Raw genomic sequence first — 21247 nt, forward strand, 5'->3', positions numbered from 1 at the left:
CATAATAATGACAAGAAATACCCAATTTTTCCAAAATAAAAAAATAACCCTAAGAAAGATCAATCTCAATCAAGAAAATCTAATATATATATATATATATATATATAAACAAAAGAGGAATAATTATATGATTGAAAAAAAAAAGTATATTTATGAGATTGGAATAATGAGTATGAAAATATTAAAAATAAATGATATCGATGTTGGGAGTACGTGGCCATGTGCTTAGATACGCCTATTATAAGCAATAAATTTAATTTTTATTTTTATTTTGTCTTTTTTTGAAGTCAATTCTCAATGTTATGTAATGGGTTGTCCAATTAATTAATAAATTAATTATGTTATTAAATATATATATATATATATATATATATATATATATATATATATATATATCTTTTTTCTTACACGATTAATTGTCTTGAGTTTAATGACAGCTCCTACTGATCCCCTAATTATCCTTTACATATTTAAAGTTCATTCCATAAAATTTGATTGCTTATTGTTGTTGTTATTATTATTTAATCTCTCTTTTTATTTTGACAAAATTTGTTGGCCGGCTAAAATAATTTTTTAAATTATAAATTAGATGAGCTTTGCCAAATGCCAATTGCTTGGCTTATATATACTCTTTATTTTGTTTATGCCATTTGGTAATATCTGACTTTTTATTTTTGGTTTTTAAACTTAAATATCTATATACATTTTCTTTTCAATTTCAAAAATAAAAACTGTTTTTTTAATCTTAATTTTGTATTACGAGGATATCAATACAATAGATTTTGATTTGAAGTGCCATTTATATAGGTTTAATTTTTAAAAATTAAAAATAAAAATTTAAATAATGATCAAATTAGACTATTGTTTAAAACTAAGTGAGGGAGAAAAATCAAACTTTAAAATTTGATATTAATAATACAAATAAATTATCCTCAAGGTTGACATACATTTAGTCATTTTGAAGTGTCAAATAATATTTTTTTGTCCAAATTATTAAGGTATCAATATCCATATGAATGTTGAAATAATAGGAATAGGTAGGTTAGTGTAAACTAAAATGTAATTAAATTATTAAGATATTTATATACTTTGTTTTATTGTATATTATAAAAAAAGAAAAGAAAAGAAAAGAAAAGAATAGAATAGAGGAGAAATTGGAATATAGTAAGAGAATGCAGTGTCCATCCGGACCTTTGGAAAGAAATTTGTTTTATTCATATTATTCTTGTTCTTGTTTAAAATGAGATCACTACTCATTTTTATTTGAAGTTATCTTCACACTAACCCCACACTGAAAAATTGATATGTCTGTCCTCATTTGTCTATTTTTTTTAAAAAGGAATATTAATATAACCAAAAAAAGAAAAATTAATATAACCATTTATTTAAAATAATTCATATCTTTTCCTTTAGTTTAACGGCGATCGAATATTATCAAATAAAATTTTTAAACTTTAAAGTTAGAAACTCAATTCTTTCCTATCATATCTTTCATTTACAATATATATATATATTCATGTTTCTTGAATTTTTCAGATATAACAGATGGCTCACTCGTAATTTTAATATCAAATCCATTTAAATACAAAAATATTGATGAAATATTGAGAAGTTATTTAGTACTATCAGCAAAAATGTACACTTTATTCTTTGAGAAGGGAATAAAAGAATATATAGAGGAGCACTAAAATTTTCGATTATAAGTTTTAAAAAAGATATAAAATTTTTGCAGTGTGATTGATGAAAATGACGAATAAAAATGGTATATCTTAAAATAAACCAAAGTACTGTATCTATTATTAGTGAGAGAAAAAAAATACAAGGAAGCAAAAAAAAAAAAAAAAAAAAAAAAAAAAGAATAAATAAATAATAATAGCACCGTCATACAGCCGTCAAACAACTAGCAAAGCAGGGGTCTGGGAAGAAGGACTCCAAGTTTAGCGGCGATTTAACGCCGTTAATTGACGTCCCATGACCTAGCTCTTCCATATCATAAATCCGCGTAAAGCGGGTCCCTGTTCATTGTTTGTCCCTGCACACCAACCATACCCTTTCAATCCTTAAAATAACTACATTATTTTATATAAATTACTAATCCCATATCTTTTTTTTTTTTTTAAAAAAATATATTTATTTATTTTAAGATCTACTTAGGTTAATTGGTATAAAAATTTATAGTATACTTCCATGTTTATTGACTAAATAAATTAGATTTTAGAAGTCTAATTACCAATACCTAGACAATTCTTTTTTTAATTACAATACAATAAATACCATGAATGAATATGAGAATTTAAACAATAGAAAAGATAATGTACTTTTTTTTTCTTTTTTAGTGTAATTAATAATCGAGATTAATATATCAATTGAATTAAATTATAGTTACATGAGTAAAAATTTCAAACAACTATTAATAAATAATATTATGGTTAATCAACTTTTTGCAAGAATGGAAAACGGTTCAAGTGGTTAAGTCATCTATTATTTCCTAATTTGAGTTTAAATTAAAAACATCATTTATGAGATATCTAACCCTTTCTTTTGTCTAAATAAAAAAAGTAAAAAGAAAACCAAAATGAAGGGAAACGTTGGAGATATAGAGAAAGAGAAGGGAAATGGCCAAAAAGAAAAAACCCAATTGCTCCAGCAGAGAGGCAGCATTTGTTCATGGCGTCTTTAGTTTTTGTATTTGTAATCGCTGTAAAAGATTCTGTGTAACAAAGTCAGAAGACCCCAATATGAATATGAATTATGAGTAGGGGGGGGGGGGGGGGGGGGGGGGGCATAGAAAACAGCTGGTTTTTTAATTGAAGTGGTGAAAGAGTAAGAAGAAGTTTTTGGAGCAACAAGACTTCCATTTCTTCCTCTTTTCTTCTTTGTGGGGTCTCTAGTTTTTCTCTATTGATGACAGCCTCAATAACAGCCTGGAAAGTTTAGTGTGGTAGCTGCACTAAAAAACCTCTGCTCAAGGGCCCTTTCATGCCGGGATTACTGCCTTCTCTTCTTCTTCTTCTTCTTCTTCTTCCCTTCTCCGGGTTCTTCCTCTCTGATTCCCATTTCCCTAAATACCCATTTCAACATCTTTTTCTCTTCTTCATCAGGTACACATTTTCCGTTTCTTATTTCTCTCTTTGTTTTTTCACAAGTCCAATCCTGGTTTAGATTCTTGTGGTCTTCAATGGAGTTCCAGCTTCTGTACTGAAATTGTGTTTTATCTCTGGATTTGTGAAATGGGCATTGTGGGATAGATTCAAAAGGAGGTGGGTTTTGAGGATTTTGTATTTTGGATTTGTGTTTGCAGATCGGAAGAGAGGCTGTTGGGGTCTGTTCTTAGAAGTTTAGGAAGATTAGTAAGACCTTGATTTTGTTGTTTATTGTGGTTTTAGGATCTGGGTCATTGAAATTGGTGAAAATGAAGTTTGTTTCCATGTCTATGGTTCTGTCTTTGGTCTTGTTCATGTGTATTGGATCTTACGCCTCTTTCACTCCCATTGATAACTATTTGATATCGTGTGGTTCTACACAAAACATCACCTTCCAAGGTAGAACGTTTGTTCCTGATTCTGGACATTCATTGCTCTCCAATGATGGTGAAAGCTCTGTTGTTAATTCAAAAGGTACGACTGCTCCATCTCCAATCTATCAATCTGCTCGGGTTTTCACGAGCATTGCTTCTTACAAATTCGAAATCAAGAAAGAAGGTCGACATTGGGTTCGGTTGTATTTTTATCCCATCTCAAAGTCAGAGCGGAATCTTGCATCTGCATCAATTACTGTTGTTACTGAGAAGTTTGTGCTGTTGAACAACTTCACTTTCAAGAACTACAATGGTTCTTTTTTGTTCAAGGAGTATGCAATCAATGTCACTTCAGATTCCTTGACCCTTACTTTCATTCCGTCCAATGGTTCTGTTTCGTTTGTTAATGCGATTGAAGTTGTCTCCGTGCCTGATGAGCTGATACCTGACCAAGCATTGGCTTTGAATCCATCTGCTCCTTTCAGTGGCATCTCAGAACTTGCTTTTGAAACTGTTTACCGGCTGAATATGGGGGGTCCTTTACTCACTTCGCAAAATGATACGCTTGGAAGGACTTGGGAGAATGATATGAAATATCTCCATGTCAACAGTTCTGCAGTGAATGTCTCTGCCAGCCCGGGGAGCATAAAATATCATGCCGGTGTGACTCCAGAAACTGCACCAAATTGGGTTTATGCAACTGCAGATGCCATGGGAGACCCAAATGTACCAAACGTGAACTTCAACTTGACTTGGGTTTTCTCTGTTGAGCCAAGTTTTCAATACTTTGTCAGAGTGCACTTTTGTGATATTATGAGCAAGGCTCTCAATAATCTGGTTTTCAATCTTTACATCAATTCTGATAATGCTCTGGGAAGCTTTGATCTATCGTCTTTAACAGGTGACTTGGGTGTGCCTTATTACAAAGACTTCATTTCCAACTCTGCAGATTCATCTACTTTGACTGTTAGTGTTGGTCCAGATACAATGGCAGACATCACCAATGCAACCATGAATGGATTGGAGATTATGAAGATAAGCAACCAAGCTGGGAGCTTGGATGGAACGTCATCTGTTGAAAGCCTGTTCCCAGATGCGCCTTCAAAGAAAAACAACATAGCAATCATTGTTGGTTCTGTCTTGGGAGCTGTAGTAGGACTTGCTTTGATCGTCTTGTGCTATTGCTGTTTCGTAGGACGCAAGTCAAAGACTACTCAACCAGCACACCCTTGGCTGCCTTTGCCCTTATATGGGAACTCTCAAACCATTACAAAAGTATCAACAACTTCTCAAAAGAGTGGAACTGCAAGCTTTATTTCTTTGGCTTCTTCCAGTCTCGGCAGATTCTTCACATTTCAGGAAATTCTTGATGCTACCAACAAATTTGATGAAAATCTGCTCCTTGGAGTTGGTGGTTTTGGTAGGGTTTACAAGGGAACACTTGAAGATGGTATGAAAGTTGCTGTTAAAAGAGGTAACCCAAGATCAGAACAAGGTCTTGCCGAATTTCGAACTGAAATAGAAATGTTATCAAAGCTACGACATCGTCATCTAGTGTCTCTTATTGGCTACTGTGATGAAAGATCAGAAATGATTCTTGTCTACGAGTATATGGCAAATGGACCTCTCAGGAGTCACTTGTATGGAACAGATCTACCACCTTTGTCATGGAAGCAACGACTTGATATTTGCATTGGTGCTGCAAGGGGGCTTCATTATCTTCACACTGGTGCAGCTCAAAGCATAATACACCGAGATGTTAAAACCACAAACATTCTCTTGGATGAGAATTTCGTTGCCAAAGTTGCAGACTTTGGTCTCTCAAAAACCGGGCCATCTCTGGATCAGACTCATGTAAGTACTGCTGTCAAGGGTAGTTTTGGTTACCTTGATCCTGAATACTTCAGGCGACAACAGCTCACTGAGAAGTCAGATGTATATTCATTCGGAGTCGTGCTAATGGAAGTTCTCTGCACGAGGCCAGCACTAAACCCGGTTCTGCCCCGAGAACAAGTCAACATAGCTGAATGGGCAATGACCTGGCAGAAGAAGGGCATGCTAGATCATATTATGGACCCAAATCTGGTTGGTAAAGTTAATCCAGCGTCGCTTAAGAAGTTTGGTGAAACAGCTGAGAAGTGTCTGGCTGAGTATGGGGTTGACAGGCCATCCATGGGAGACGTCCTGTGGAACCTGGAATATGCTCTTCAACTCGAGGAAACTTCATCTGCTCTAATGGAACCTGAAGACAACAGCACAAATCACATCCCTACCATCCAACTGACCCCACTTGAGCCATTTGATAATAGTGTAAGCATGATTGACGGAGGGAACTCTGGCACCGACGATGATGCAGAAGATGCTGCAACAAGTGCAGTATTTTCACAGCTTGTAAATCCTCGCGGGAGATGAAAAAGAAACATTCTTCAGCTAGTAAGATTTATCCTGGATGACCTACGAAGGCACCGGGCGTCCTCGCATTGAGTGAGTCTAATATATTTACAATGGACATATGAAGAAAAACATTGTTCTGTGATTTCTTTCTCTTAGATTAAATTCCATTCGCTCAATTCATTCAGATTGTAACATGGTTCTGCGGCATCCGTGGATCATTTCAAGATTAATTGGTACAGTAAACAGTCTACTCTTTATTTTCACATTCAGGCTGCTAGACATTAGCTGCCACAGGTTGTCGTTACACATTTACTCAGACAATGGATTGTATTAGTTGTATAATGTTTTTGTTTCGGATAAAAGGTATAGTGAATAAAGCACAAGTTTTTGACTTAATATTTGTAGTTCTATATTCTATTCTGTTTATTACTCTCTTAGATATATTATATCTTAAAAGGACACTAACGTATCTCCCAGGAAATCGTAGTTAATGGTCATATAGTCTTGAAATGGCGGATAATTCACTTGTTATGTGAGAAACTTCAAGATTTATTTGTGTTGAATGGAAATCGGAACAATTTGAATTGGAATTTGGTAAAAACACAAACCACTTCCTTGACAAAGCTGAATACTAAGATACTGCAGGATTCACCCAAAAGTAGAAACGCTTTCACACAACAGACAACTAGTCAAATTCTCCATGAGAGAAAACTATTAGACTGTGAAGCTAAAGCTTCGTTATTCAATGTTTAGTTGTTCTGGTTATTGTGTTTTATTTTCTGCAAACTATTCCATTTCCGCTCGTGCTTCCTCCAGAGCAGTCTATGAAGCTATATTGCCTTATCTTTGGGTCTACTTTGTTTGAGATTCTGGCAGAGGAAAACAAACAAGCACTGCAATCGGCAGAGAGGAGCGATGAGGTTCTGTACTCCTTGTCACCTCCTACAACAGGCATTGCAACTCCTGGCTTTGCAGGGTTTATGAAGTCAGGTTGATAAGTCCTCCCAAGCACTCCTTCAACCTTTGACGAGAGGCCGTGGAATCTGAACTGGATTTCCAAGTGAGCGAAACAGTCATCTTTTGGTATCCTGTAGTTATGAATTCTATCATCTTCTTTAGTAATTGGTACAACTTTAACTGATATCTCTGCTATCTCAGGGAGAGTTAGCAAGACACTGTTGCTGTTTGATGTTCTTTGAACGATGATATTGCTTTCTGAGGACTTCCATTGTGAGAGATGACCATCTGGTATAACTACTTCTTTTCCGTTGTACATGAATTTCAAGTGATCGACTTTGTTGTCCCAAGTTGCTGCTCGTTTGGCCTCAAGTGAAAAGGAGTGAGAATTGAAGAGGAAACCAAGAGCTTGAATCCATGTGAAGTCCCTGGATCTGCCTGCAGGCCTTAGTCCAATGAACCGTGCATTAATTTGCAGATCGGGATCAGATACCAAGCTGAAGTGTTCATTGCTTTTTCCATGGAAGTAGAACACAATACCGTCAGCACCAATGAACCTGGGGTCCAAGCATGCCGAGCCGGGACCGTTACAGTTTGGTTTTGAACCTGTCATTGTATCACACAAACAAATAAGTTACTAAAAAAAAAAACTTCACATCTCATTCATCATTGAAATCATCATTATCCTGCCTTACTTTTGCACTCTGCTTTGCATACAGGCGATTCACAGTTTACGTAACAAACTTTATCAGTATGGTTTGATGGTGATTTTGATGGGCATTCTGCTGGGCAACGCATCTGCTTGAAACGACACGGGCTCTTGCTCTTGTAACAAGTTAACGTATCGGCACCATGTATCTGCAACAAACCAGACATGAACACCAGAAGAAGGATAGAGACATGTCTGCTAAATCTCCCCATGATCGTCTGAGTTTCTTCAATGTGAGCCAAAGACTTGATATGGCCAAGCACAGGTTTTTCTTCTATCTTTTATAAATCCATTGAGTGGGAAAGTGGGTATTTCCATAGCAATTAAGTACTTTTGAAGCAAATGAATTGTTCTTTTTTTACTCAGCTTCTAGTTGAAGTTATGAGTGTCCTTAGATTTTGATATTGTTGCTTTAAGGATTTATAAAATTGGTCAACGCTTTGGGAGCTGTAGTTTTAGTATAAAGAACAGCTAGTGAACATCTTCTTCAAGGATGAAGCTGGCTTGAAGGTCCTAAACCATTTGGAAAGGTTTCCAAATGGTTTAGGACCTTCAACAAATAATATCTGTCTGAGATTAGAAAATTCATGCATTTAAGTATTGACTCAGTAATGAAAAAGATGAACTGTAATTGTAGCAAATTTGGTTGTTATAAAACAATTTGCAAATATGACAACCTCTTTAAACTTTCCAATTTATCATCGATGTACTTTTATATAGTCTATCAATGATAAACTTCTATAATCGATAAACCATTTTAACCGTTTACGAACGATGAGTTTCATTTTATGCTCCATTGTATGTTTTTCATGGATAGATGGTCATCGTTTATCAACCATTTTTATGTCTACTGTCAATGAACAATTCTTATGTATATTATCGATCTGACTATAAATATGTCCATTAGTTATAACTTTTTATAACTAATAGAACTATTTTATTTCTTCTAGCAACCAATATTAGTACATGTTTGGTAGACTATTTTTGTATTTTAGTACCAAAAGATAACATTTTCACATTTATAATTGATAGACTACGCAAGAAATCACCTAAAAAATAAACGAGGTAAAATATTATGATTCTTATATTATTTTGTATTTTATTGATATGAAATATTAATGACAATCATAATAGCAAATGAGCATGCAACAATTGGTGATAGATACGTATTAATAATGGAGCTCCATAAGTGATATATCTATCACTAATAAACGTAAGTCAATGACATGTTTATTAGATAGGTTTATTATACTTGGACCGATTAAAGTTAAAATTTTATTATATTTGAAAATGGTTATGAATGGTACTAAATTTGTTATTATTTTGTATTAGATTTGTCTTGTGCCCCTAATATAAAAACCATATTCATATGTCCAAAATATTAACCCTAAGTTTACCTTTCATGCTACATATTTAAGTTCATAAGTAGATTTCTCACAATTTAAATTTAGGTCATACACAAAAATGATTGAATGTTACTAAAACTTATTCTTTTGTATATTCTAAAGCATATAATTTGCAAATCTACAAGAATGATTTTAGTTCATTGGTCATTTTGGAAACAGTTTCATTATCACAGGGGAAATAGAGTTTCATTATCACAGGTGAAAAAGTTAGTGAGCACAGGAAATTAAAGAGAGAACAACTAGTCAAATTACAACCTTTTTCAACTACGGAGTCAACACTAAAGTGGTATCAAGCCTATCTCTTGATCCTTTTTCCAAAAACCGAAAAAAACCAGTAATCCTAAATATGAGGGATCCAGATCTCTCAAAATAGAGAAAGGTGGGTAGGGCTTTCGCAAGAACCTCCTCCTTCTTTCTGGTCAAGATAGATGAGGAGCAAAACAGTTCGAATCTTAATGTTTTTTCATATATGTATTTGGTAGCAAACTAAAAAGTTAAAAACACAATAATCTTTTAACTTTAAAAGGATTGAAAATTAGTTGCAAAAGTAGTTTTTGTAAAGAAGAAAGAATAGAAGACCGCTTTTTGAAAACAGCTGTCTTACTGTTAACTAAATATATAAATCTGAATTAATCAATAAAGGTATTTAATTTACGAAACTAAGAAAGAAATCATGTTTTAAGTTTTGAAGAGTTAGACTTTTGATAATAATGAGAAATAGAGTAGATGACACTAAAGAAACAAAAGCTAAATACCAATAAAATTCACATGGTTCCTTCGACATGAAAATCGCCATGGATTCATGTGCCTCTGCTTGCCTAAGGTTTTTGTTTTGTTTTTTCAAATGGGAGTATTCTTAAAAATAATATATTTTTGGAGGTCTTTTAAAAAAAATAACAAAATGACAAAATATTTAACTGTATAGAACAATTCTAAAAACGGAAAAAGCCTACAGCTCCACCACAGGAAATATAAAAAATGTCCTGTCAACATGCGTAATATATTTGATAACGTGTGTAATATATTTGTTACATGATCCTATTGTTTGGTACGTGATCGTTTAAATTTAGCTTTCTAAATCTAAATAATTTATTTTTTCAATTCTAAATTCTATCGTTTAATTTGGTTACACGATTGTTTAATTAATTGGGTTACACTATTTATTTTTTTCAATTTGGTTACACGATCATTTAATTAATTAGGTTACACGATCGTTTAGATTTGGTTACACAATTGTTTACATTTATTTGTTTAGATTTATCGTAAACTGTTTATTTTTTCAATTCTATTGTTTAATTTGGTTACACGATTTATTAATTGGGTTAAACGATTGTTTATATAATCATTTAGATTTGATCGTTTAGATTTCAATATTTTTGTACACGATATTTTAAATGCATGTGAAAAAAAAGAGAAAAAGAAGAAAAACTATAGAAAAAATCAAATTTAGTTATCCAAATCTAAACCATGTAAAAAAAAAAGAAGAGAAAAAGAATAAAGATAGAAAGAATTGGCAGCGAAAAGAAGAGTAAAGAAAGAAAGACGATAAAAAAAATCGAAAAAAGCATTTAAACATGAAATATTTTAAAAAATGGCAGCTTTATGGGCTTTGTTACATGAGTCGTAAATATCTTAGTAGTTTGTTATATTTATGAAAAAATTTCTATATATTTTTTTAAACAATCACAGAAATTGGATAGTATGAAACGATATTTTAGAAATGGTTTATAACCCTAAACTATGGTTAAAAGTAGGATAGTCTTGGATTTTCGAAGGAAGTCCTGTTAATGCACGTTACCTATATTTTGAACAGTTTAATCTACGCAGTACACGACTTCCTTAAGAACAATTTTTATTCAAGAAAAAATATGAAAATCAAACAATTGAAATTGAAAACTAAATGTTAATAAAGAAATAATCAAATTAAAATTGGATGTGATCTCCCAAAAGCGCCTCTTATATATATATATATATAAAACAACAGAAAAAAGAAAAGAATAAAGAAATTTGTTAACAAGGAAAGAATCAAATTAAAATAGGAAAGTTGAATTTAATAAGAAAAATTGAAAATTGGGGATTGAGATATTTGGAATCTTTTTTCTAAATAACGTGTTTGTTAAAAGTAACATAAAAAATATGGTTATAAGACAAACTATTGACGAAAATAGGGTAATTTGGGGAAGTCGGGTATAGGATCCACGATTTCAATGCGTGGACCCCACACTTTTTTTAAAAGATATTTAATATTTATATATTTAATATATATATATATATATATATATTAAATATTCAAATTTCCAAATTCCAATTTTCAAAAATATCTTTCTTATTAAATATTTTTCTAAATTCTAATTTCCAATTTTCAAAAATACATTTCCTTATTAAATATCTTTCCAAATTTCGAATTCTAATATCCAATTTTTTTTTTTAAAAAGATATATATTAACAAAATATGTTATTAAATATTTAAATCTCCAAATTCCAATTTTCAAAAATATTTTTCCTTATTAAATATATTTCCAAATTCCAATTTTCAATTTAAAAAAATATCTTTCCAAATTTCAAATTAAATCTCTAAAAATATTTTTCCAAATTCCAAATTCTAATCTCCAATTATTTTAAAAGTAATATATATTAACAAAATATGTTATTAAAGAGATATTAAACAAATATTTGCAATCCATCAATATTAGCAAAATATCTAATTTTTTTAGAATTAAAATGAAAAAAGTATTGCAGGAATAATTCTAGAATTAAATATTATATTTTTTTAATAACATATTTAATCAGATATCTAATTTTGGAAAGATATTTTTGAAAATTGAAAACTGGAACTTGAAAATATATTTAATAAGGAAAAATATTTTTGAAAATTAGAATTTGAAGATTTAAATATTTAATAACATATTTTTGTTAATATATACATATTTTTTTTTAAATTGGAGATTGGAATTTGTAATTTGGAAAGATATTTAATAAGGATAGGTATTTTTGAAAATTGAAAATTGGAATTTGGAAAAGTATTTAATAAGAATGACATTTTTGAAAATTAGAATTTGGAATCTTTAAAAAAGAAGAAAATATAACAAAACAGTAAAATATTTATATTGTATAGAATAATTTTGAAAACGAAAAAAACTCACAGACCCACAATAAAAAATACAAAAAATGCCCCATGATTAATTGGCACCCAGCTCAAGTAACATATTTGACAAACGATCATTTAGATTTGACTATTCTTTCATACATGATCGTTTAGATTTGACTATCGAAGAAAATATAACAAAACAGTAAAATATTTATATTGTATAGAATAATTTTGAAAACGAAAAAAACTCACAGACCCACAATAAAAAATACAAAAAATGCCCCATGATTAATTGGTACCCAGCTCACGTAACATATTTGACAAACGATCATTTAGATTTGACTATTCTTTCATACATGATCGTTCAGATTTGACTATCGTTTATATTTGATCGTTTAGACTTGGCCAAATATAAACAATTTTTTTTTTCAGGATTATTTGGTACACGATTGTTTAGATTTAACTATTCTTTGGTATATGATTGCTTGTATTTAATCGTTGATATTTTTCAATTTTGTTTGGTACATGATCATTTATATTTGGTACACAATTGTTTAGATTTGATCGTTTAAATTTAGGTAGCCAAATCTCAACGATTTTTTTCTCTCAAGATTTTTTAGTATAAGATTATTTAGATTTGGTATAAGATTATTTAGATTTGGTATACGATTGTTTAGATTTGATCGTTTAAATTTGAGTAGTCAAATCTCAACGATTTCTTTTCAAGATTTTGTGGTATATGATTGTTTATATTTGGTACATGATTATTTATATTTGGTACACGATCATTTAGATTTGATAGTTTAAATTTGGTTATCCAAATCTAAACAATTTTTTTAATTAGATTCTTTGGTACATGATCGTTTAGATTTGGCTATCCAATATCCTACGATTATTTTTTCACGATCTTTTATATTTGACACATGATCTTTTATATTTGCTTGTAGAAGAAGAAAAAAAGACGATGGAAAAGAAAAGAAAAATTGTAGAAGAAAGAAAATGGAAAGGAAAGGCAAACGAAAATATTTTAAAAAAATTACAGATAAAGAAGAGAAAAGGACGATGGAAAAGAAAAAAATCGCAGAGAGGAAGAGAGGAAGAACAAACTTGGAATATTTTTAAAAATGGTCAGCTTTATGCGTTTTTTCATTTTGTTACACAGGCTGTAAATATTTTATCAGTTTGTTATATTTGTAAAAATTAATGTTATATTTATGAGAATTAACCTATATATATATATATAAACAATAAAGAAGTTGTGGATGACTCCTCACAATTATCCTATTTTTGTCGATATTCTCCCTCCTACCCTATTTTGGACATTATTTTTTAAAATAACATTATTTAAAAAAAAATCTTTCAAATGTTCTAATTCACTCGTTCTTCCAAATATATCTATTTGTTTCTTTTTTTTTCATTCATTTCATCTTGATCAAATTCAAAGATCAGTTCTCTACCGAGTTTTGAAATAGTCATCATAGAATAATTTTTGTAAAGTGTTGAAGTAATGTTCAATTGGAATAATATCACATACAATTACAAAGATATAACGGTATTTAACTTCATGTATTTTTTAGTGCAATCGTAAGTTAGGGATGCTAATTACATACCTCTTGGTCAATGACACATTTGTGTGTTAGTTGATTTATGCTTGCTTTAACATTAACTTTCGATAATTTTTTTCTTTTTAGAAGAAATGTCTGCGATTAACTTTATTTCATAATCTCTATTATGTTAATACATGTACTTAAAGTGTCTTTAGCTTATAATATTGTTAATGATATGGTTTTCTCAAAATTTAATTAAGAAAAATTTAGGGGAAAGATCTAATTTATCTATAAATTTACACAAATCTCTTAAATTCTCAATTAATTTTAGTAACAAGATTTGGCTAATTATTTAATAGATTTCTTTTCATTTAACGTAGTTGTAGTCATTTATTATTGATTCTATGTAAATATGGTATATATTGAGTATAAATATGGTAATATTTCCAATCATCTTTCTCTCCCTCATTTCTTATCCTTCTGGTAATTTAATGTACGTTAATATTTCCAATCATCTCTCTTCATCCATTTTTTATTCTTTCGGAGAAAAATTTCCAGTAATTGCATATTTCTCTTCAATCATCTAACTGATCTCTCTCTCCGTCTATTCTTTCTTATTTCGTTCACCTCCTTCGAGTTTTTCGATGAGTGCATATTTGTTTCATCTTATGTTTTCCTGGTGAAGTTTTTCGGTGAAGTAAATTTGCTTCATCTTATTCATCTTTTTCATATTTGTTTCTAGGTATTTCAAATTTTTTTTCTTACATTAGTAATAATTTTTTTTTTAAATTTAAGAGTAATGTATTTCGAATTGTAGAATTTTTTACTGTATATGAATTTGGTTTCGGTTTACATGTTTATTCATTATATACCAGAGCATATTGTGTATAATATAATAAGAAATTTTGGAACCAATCACAAATTGCCACATCATTTACTAAAATAATTATATTTGGGATTAACTAAAAATGGGCATGTGTCCCAAATTAAATTTAAAGACAAATTGGACAATTCTAATGATGTCACGTGTCTTTATTATGGCAATTGGGTCAAATTAATTATTTTGGTTCAATTAAATATTATTTACTTGGGCTAAAACTCAATTGAGCCAAAAAATAAACTTAATTTAGCCCAAAATTAAATATGACCCAAATCCATGTGATTAAGTTCATGGGTATGATTCATGAACCAGACCAACCCAAGTCCATAAAAGCCCACCAGGGAACTCTATAAATAGAGGAGTTCTCTTTATTTGTAGGGGGAAATTTTTTGACTTCAAAAGGTCTTGAGAGAATTCTCCCAAGAGATAGAAGACTCCTTTCTTCCAAGACTCCAAGAACACCCTCGAAGATTGAAGCTCCTTTGAAGATACAAGCTTTCTTTCAAGTCTCCAACTTCAAGAACACCCTCGAAGATTGAAGCTTCTTTGAAGATACAAGCTTTCTTCGAAGACTTCAACTTCAAGAACACCCTCAAAGATTGAAGCTTCTTTGAAGATACAAACTTTCTTCCAAGACTTCAACTTCAAGAATACCCTCGAAGATTGAAGCTCCTTTGAAGATACAAGCTTTCTTCGAAGACTCCAACTTCAAGAACACCCTTAAAGATTGAAGCTCCTTAGGCGATCCAAGCTTTCTTCCAAGACTCCAACTCCAAGAACATCACGTGCTTCACTTCCTTAAATCAAGCGTAAGCGTCCAGCTGAGAGAGAATCAGAGGATCAAATTCTAGAGATCGGACCACATCACATCAAATCAATGTAAATACAACATCAACACAAGTTGAACTCCACGAATCAAATTTCTCCAAAAATCTCGTGTGAACAATATGTAAAATTGATATATATTATTTTTTTCAAGTATGACCAACATTACAACATATTTTAGTTAACGAACATATGTCGTTTCAAGAGTTACATAATAGTTCATAAAAATTATGTTTTCTAAATCAATCACATGTATATCATTCATAATTTTCATTGAATTACAATTGAATATATTATATTCATAGGATAGTATTATTCTTATATTTAAAGTTTTGTTTCTAAATTAACACATTATATTTCTCATATTATTCGTTGAAATCTATATGAAACTGCACATTCAATATACATTAGCATATGAAAAACTCGATATATACAATATGTGAAATGAATATATTACAGTCATTAACAACTAATTTTATTACATGACATATTATTGGATTAAATTAATTAGGTCTTCGGGATATACAGGGTTTCATATAGAACATTGTTACAGTTATTTATTAAATAATTAATATGAGATATATATATGCGAAATAATTAAATATACACGAGTACATATGAGAAAGTACGTAAAATATATATCTTACTATTATGTAACTTACTAAAAATCTATAATTGTTATAACTATATTTGATATAAACATGGTATATATTTAAAATTAATAACTAAGCCAAATAAGTGCCCGGATATAACAAATTTACAATATATCATCTTATATACCAAATAATATATGAGATGTATATTTTTATTTTTTAATATGTTTATCAACACAAACTCGAGCAGCATATAAAAATAGGAATGAGAAAAAAAGAAAAAAAAATGTAAAAAACCATATAGCAATGACAATAAAAAATGAAAATAAATATAATTAATATGGTTGAAGTATTCTTTGTCTAAAAGAATATATCTTAATTAAATGATTTATTTATTTAAAAAAAAGTGAGGATATTCAAAGAATATTTGATTCTCTTATATTTTGGGAATCTCTCAAATTATTCTTAAGAAGATTATAAGTTCCTATTCCTTAGGGATCTTATTTAAGATACAAATTTTATACATATCTGGATATATAAGTATATATATGAGGTTTGAAGACTGGTTCGATTACGCAGAAATGGAGAGAAAAGTTTCGTTGCTGATATTAAAAAGTAACTTCCGATTTATCATTGAAGCGACTACGCCTGTAACGAAAGGTAGCTTAATCTTATGACTTCTGGAGCAACACGACTACCTAAAATTGAGTTTTGCAGATGAGTAATATATAGAATGAATCTGTGTTTAGTTTGATTCATAGTTGATTCACGCATACGTTCAGGGGGAGCCTGACCATCAGACGCTGTTGACGGGAGTCTTCTTTATTCCAGGGGGGAGCCTGGAGTCTGATGTTAATACACATGTCATATAGTTATAGTATTGATAAGTACACATAAGCTATATTGATATTTTGGTGTTTATGGTGACTATTAATAAAATTACTCATTCGAGCTGTGCGCGGCTCCCTAGATGTAGGCAATATTGGCTGAACTGGGTTATCAAAGTCTCATGTGTTAATCTACTCTGCTATCTCACTAGTTATTACTAATATTATTAACTGCAGTCTTAACTGAAGGGTCCTTGATTATACTTTACTGTTTTTCATTTGGTATCCGAGCGGGTTGAGAGATCATGGAGATAATCAGAGAAGGACCATCTACATCACGTCCTCCTGTTTTAAATGGTAAAAACTACTCATATTGGAAACCTCGGATGATCTTCTTCATTAAGATGTTAGATGAAAAAGCTTGGAGAGCTCTTATGGCGGGTTATGATCCTCCTATGACTACCGTGAATGGTGTTTCGGTTTCAAAACCTGAAGTTGATTGGACCGATGCTGAAGAGCAAGCTTTCGTTGGGAATGCCAGAGCACTTAATGCGATATTTAATGGTGTTAACCTGAACATTGTCAAGTTAATAAATTATTGCAGTATAGCCAAAGAAGCTTGGAAAACCTTGAAGGTAGCATATGAAGGTACTTCCAAAGTAAAGATTTCAAGATTACAGTTGATAACATCTAAGATTAAGATATTGAGAATGATCGAGGATGAATCAGTGTCTGATTACAATAAGAGAGTGCTTGAAATCACAAATGAATCCTTGCTGCTCGGTGAAAAGATACCTGACTTTAAAATAGTGCGAAAAGTACTTCGATCCTTGCCCAGAAAATTTGATATGAAAGTTACTGCCATTGAGGAAGCCAATGACATTATGACACTGAAACTTGATGAATTGTTTGGTTCGTTGCTTACGTTTAAAATGACCATTGCCGATAGAGAAAGTAAGAAAGGCAAGGGAATTGCTTTTAAATCCACACATGTAGGTGAGAAGGCTGTAAGTGACACTAAAGCAAACATGGATGAGTCAATAGCCTTATTAACAAAACAATTCACAAACACCCTTCGTAAATTAAAAAATACGAATACCACAGGTATGAATGCTCAAACTTCTAATCAGTATTGAAGAAGGAATGATGATGGCATTACTCAGAGGAACAATGAAAATTCTGATAGAAGAAGTGTGGTTATATCAAGAAAAAGAAAAGTGACAGAAGGATTTTCAGGTGTAGAGAATGTGGAGGGGTCGATCATTATCCGGCAGAATGTCCTATATTCCTGAAAAAACAGAAGAAAAACTTTTGTGTCACACTGTCAGATGAAGAATTTGGTGATAGTAGAGATGACGATGACAACATAAATGTTTTCACAATACGAATTACTGATGAGAACACTGATGATGAAAGTGAATGTTCTGAAGAAAGCAAAAATGATGAACTGACAATTGAGAAGCTTGAAGCTTTATGGGAAGAAGATCGTGAAGCAATGGCAATATAAAAGGAAAGGAACCAAGATCTTCTAGAAGAAAATGAACGTTTGATGTCTGTAATACCTTCTCTAAAGTTAAAACTGAGAGAAGTTCAGAATGAGAATGATCAGATTTTAAAATCCGTTAAAATGCTAAATTCAGGAACGGAGAATCTAGATTCAATACTTAAGTCTGGACGTAATGGTTCTCATAGACATGGTTTGGGATTTGTGGGCTCTGCAAGTAGACTTAAAGCTACATCAGAAATCAAGTTTGTTCCTGCCTCAATGGGAGTTGAACATGAAAGGATTCATACAGAGACTGGATTCAGGACTACAGTTAAATCTCTTGGGAGAACGTGTTACTATTGTGATCGAAAAGGTCATATCAGGTCAATTTGTTATAAATTAAGGCAAGACCAGTTGCGTCAACAGAAATACTGGTATAGGAGCCATGCACAACCTCGCATGGTCTGAAGAATTAAATCTGCTGAAAGATGTAAGATTGCCTTTACATCCGTTCAGACTGCAGATGATGCGTGGTATTTTGATAGTGGGTGCTTCAAACATATGACTGGAAATAGATCCTACTTTACAAACTTAAAAGACCGTGTCACCGGACATGTTACCTTTGGTGATGGTGCAAAAGAAAAAATTATAGCTAAAGGCAACATAGACAAAAATAACCTACCACGTCTAATGATGTTAGGTATGTAGATGGACTAAAAGCAAACTTGATCAGTATAAGTCAACTATGTGATCAAGGCTACAAAGTTAATTTTGATAATGTTGGTTGTGTTATGATGAATAAAGAAAATCAGATTTGTATGAGTGGTAAATGACAGACTGATAACTGCTATCACTGGAACTCAAATACGTCAGACACCTGTCAGTTGACAAGATCAGATCAAACATAGCTATGGCATAAAAAGCTGGGGCATGTCAGTATGAGAGGCTTGGAAAAAATTATTAAAAATGAATCAATTGTGGGAATTCATGATTTAGACGTAAAAGGAAATTTCTTCTGTAGAGACTGTCAAATTGGCAAGCAGATAAGGTCTACTCATAAAAGTCTGAAAGAATGTTATACTAACAGAGTCTTGGAATTGTTACATATAGATCTCATGGGTCCAATGCAAACAGAAAGTCTGGGAGGAAAGAGGTATGTATTGGTAGTAGTTGATGATTACTCAAGATATACTTGGGTTTGCTTTCTCAAAGGCAAAATAGATACTGTTGAAATATGCAAAAATCTGTGTTTAAAGCTACAACATGAAAAAGGGAAGAAAATAACAAGGATCTGAAGTGATCATGGTAAAGAGTTTGATAATGAAAGCTTTAACAGTTTTCGCCTATTAGAAGGAATACACTATAAATTCTCTGCACCTATAACTCCTCAACAAAATGGTGTAGTAGAAAGAAAAAACAGGACGTTACAAGAAATGACACGTGTTATGATACATGCCAAAAATTTACCTCTATGTTTTTGGGCAGAAGCTGTAAATACTGCCTGTCACATTTATAATAGGGTAACTATTAGAATTGGAATGACTATTACACTTTATGAACTTTGGAAAGAAAGAAAGGCAAATGTTAAATACTTCCATGTGCTTGGAAGTACATGTTATATCTTAGCTGACAAGGAATACCGTTAGAAATGGGATGCTAGGTCAGAATAAGAAATCTTTCTCGGGTACTCTCAGAACAACTGGGCCTATAAAGTCTTCAATAACAGATTTGGGAGTGTTATGGAAACAATTAATGTAGTTATAAATGATCTCGATTCAGCTATCAATCAGATGAATGATGAGGAAGATAAGACTCCAAACATGTCTGAAGCTAGAACTACGAGTATTGTAGAAGTTTCTAAAGCTGATAACCCATCTGATGATCCAGGCAAAGGTTTGAAAAAATTATCAGAGGAAATTATCACTTAAAAATCAGAACTAATTCCATTTGCTCATGTGAAGAAAAATCATCCAACAAGCTGTATTATAGGTGATCCGTCAGCTAGGATGCAGACCAGAAGGAAAGAAAAGATTGATTACATGAAGATGGTTGCTGATTTATGTTATATTTCCACCATTGAACCTTCTACTACTGACTCTGCTCCCAAAGATGAGTATTGGCTAAATGCTATGCAAGAGGAGCTACTCCAATTTAGACAAAACAATGTCTGGACATTAGTTTCAAAGCCAGAAGGTGTAAACGTTATTGGCATTAAATGGGTGTTTAAAAATAAGACTGATGAAGTTGGATGTGTGACGAAAAATAAAGCCAGATTAGTAGCTCAAGGGTATACTCAAGTTGAAGGTATTGACTTTGATGAAACGTTTGCTCCTGTTGCTCAACTTGAAGCCATTCGACTATTACTTGGTATATCATGCATACAGAAACTTAAATTGTATCATATGGATGTAAAGAGTGCCTTCTTAAATGGATATTTGAATGAGGAGGTTTATGTTGCTTAACCAAAAGGTTTTGTTGATTCCGAGTACCCGAAGCATGTGTATAAGCTCAACTAAGCTTTATATGGGCTAAAACAAGCTCCGAGAGCTTGGTATGAATGGCTAACTGTGTACTTGAGAGATAAAGGATATTCCAGAGGAGAAATTGACAAGACCTTGTTTATACACAGGAAATCTGATCAACTTTTGGTTGCTCAAATTTATGTTGATGACATCATTTTTGGAGGTTTTCCTCAAGATCTAGTAAATACTTTCATTAACATCATGCAGTTAGAATTCGAAATGAGCATGGTTGGAGAACTTTCATGCTTTCTGGGACTTTAGTTTTAGCAAAAGAATGACGACATCTTCATATCTCAAGAAAATTATGCCAAAAATATGGTTAAAAAGTTTGGTTTGGGACAGGCTTGAAATAAGTGGACTCCAGCTGCGACACATGTTAAACTTACAAAAGACACTGATGGTGCTGAAGTTGATCACAAACTCTACAGGAGTATAGTAGGCAACTTATTATATTTAACAGCAAGTTTACCTGACATAGCTTATGCTGTAGGAATAT

At 31.7% G+C, this 21247-nt stretch overlaps 2 protein-coding genes and 1 long non-coding RNA gene across 3 annotated transcripts; 2 read left to right on the top strand and 1 right to left on the bottom strand.

The window, feature by feature from the left end:
* The first annotated feature begins 2801 nt into the window (after positions 1–2801).
* On the top strand, positions 2802–6307 carry LOC103495009 (receptor-like protein kinase THESEUS 1). Its single transcript, XM_051083251.1, has 2 exons — positions 2802–6001; positions 6097–6307. Exon 1 carries the CDS (start codon positions 3413–3415, stop codon positions 5927–5929), a length of 2517 nt encoding a protein of 838 aa, XP_050939208.1. The 5' UTR covers positions 2802–3412; the 3' UTR covers positions 5930–6001; positions 6097–6307.
* A 114-nt stretch (positions 6308–6421) lies between these two features.
* Positions 6422–8017, bottom strand: LOC103495008 (uncharacterized). The gene is made up of 2 exons (XM_008456434.3): positions 7564–8017; positions 6422–7474 (listed from the first exon to the last, which is right to left on the bottom strand). The coding sequence occupies exons 1-2, from the start codon at positions 7787–7789 to the stop codon at positions 6684–6686; spliced, it is 1017 nt and encodes a 338-aa protein (XP_008454656.1). The 5' UTR covers positions 7790–8017; the 3' UTR covers positions 6422–6683.
* LOC127148866 (uncharacterized) lies at positions 6850–8329 on the top strand. Its single transcript, XR_007820060.1, has 3 exons — positions 6850–6971; positions 7070–7501; positions 7588–8329. It is a non-coding gene; the product is annotated as an uncharacterized LOC127148866 (long non-coding RNA).
* The last annotated feature ends 12918 nt before the right edge of the window (positions 8330–21247 follow it).

The sequence above is a fragment of the Cucumis melo genome, chromosome 4 (assembly GCF_025177605.1).
Source record: "Cucumis melo cultivar AY chromosome 4, USDA_Cmelo_AY_1.0, whole genome shotgun sequence".
NCBI classification, from domain to species: Eukaryota; Viridiplantae; Streptophyta; class Magnoliopsida; order Cucurbitales; family Cucurbitaceae; genus Cucumis; species Cucumis melo.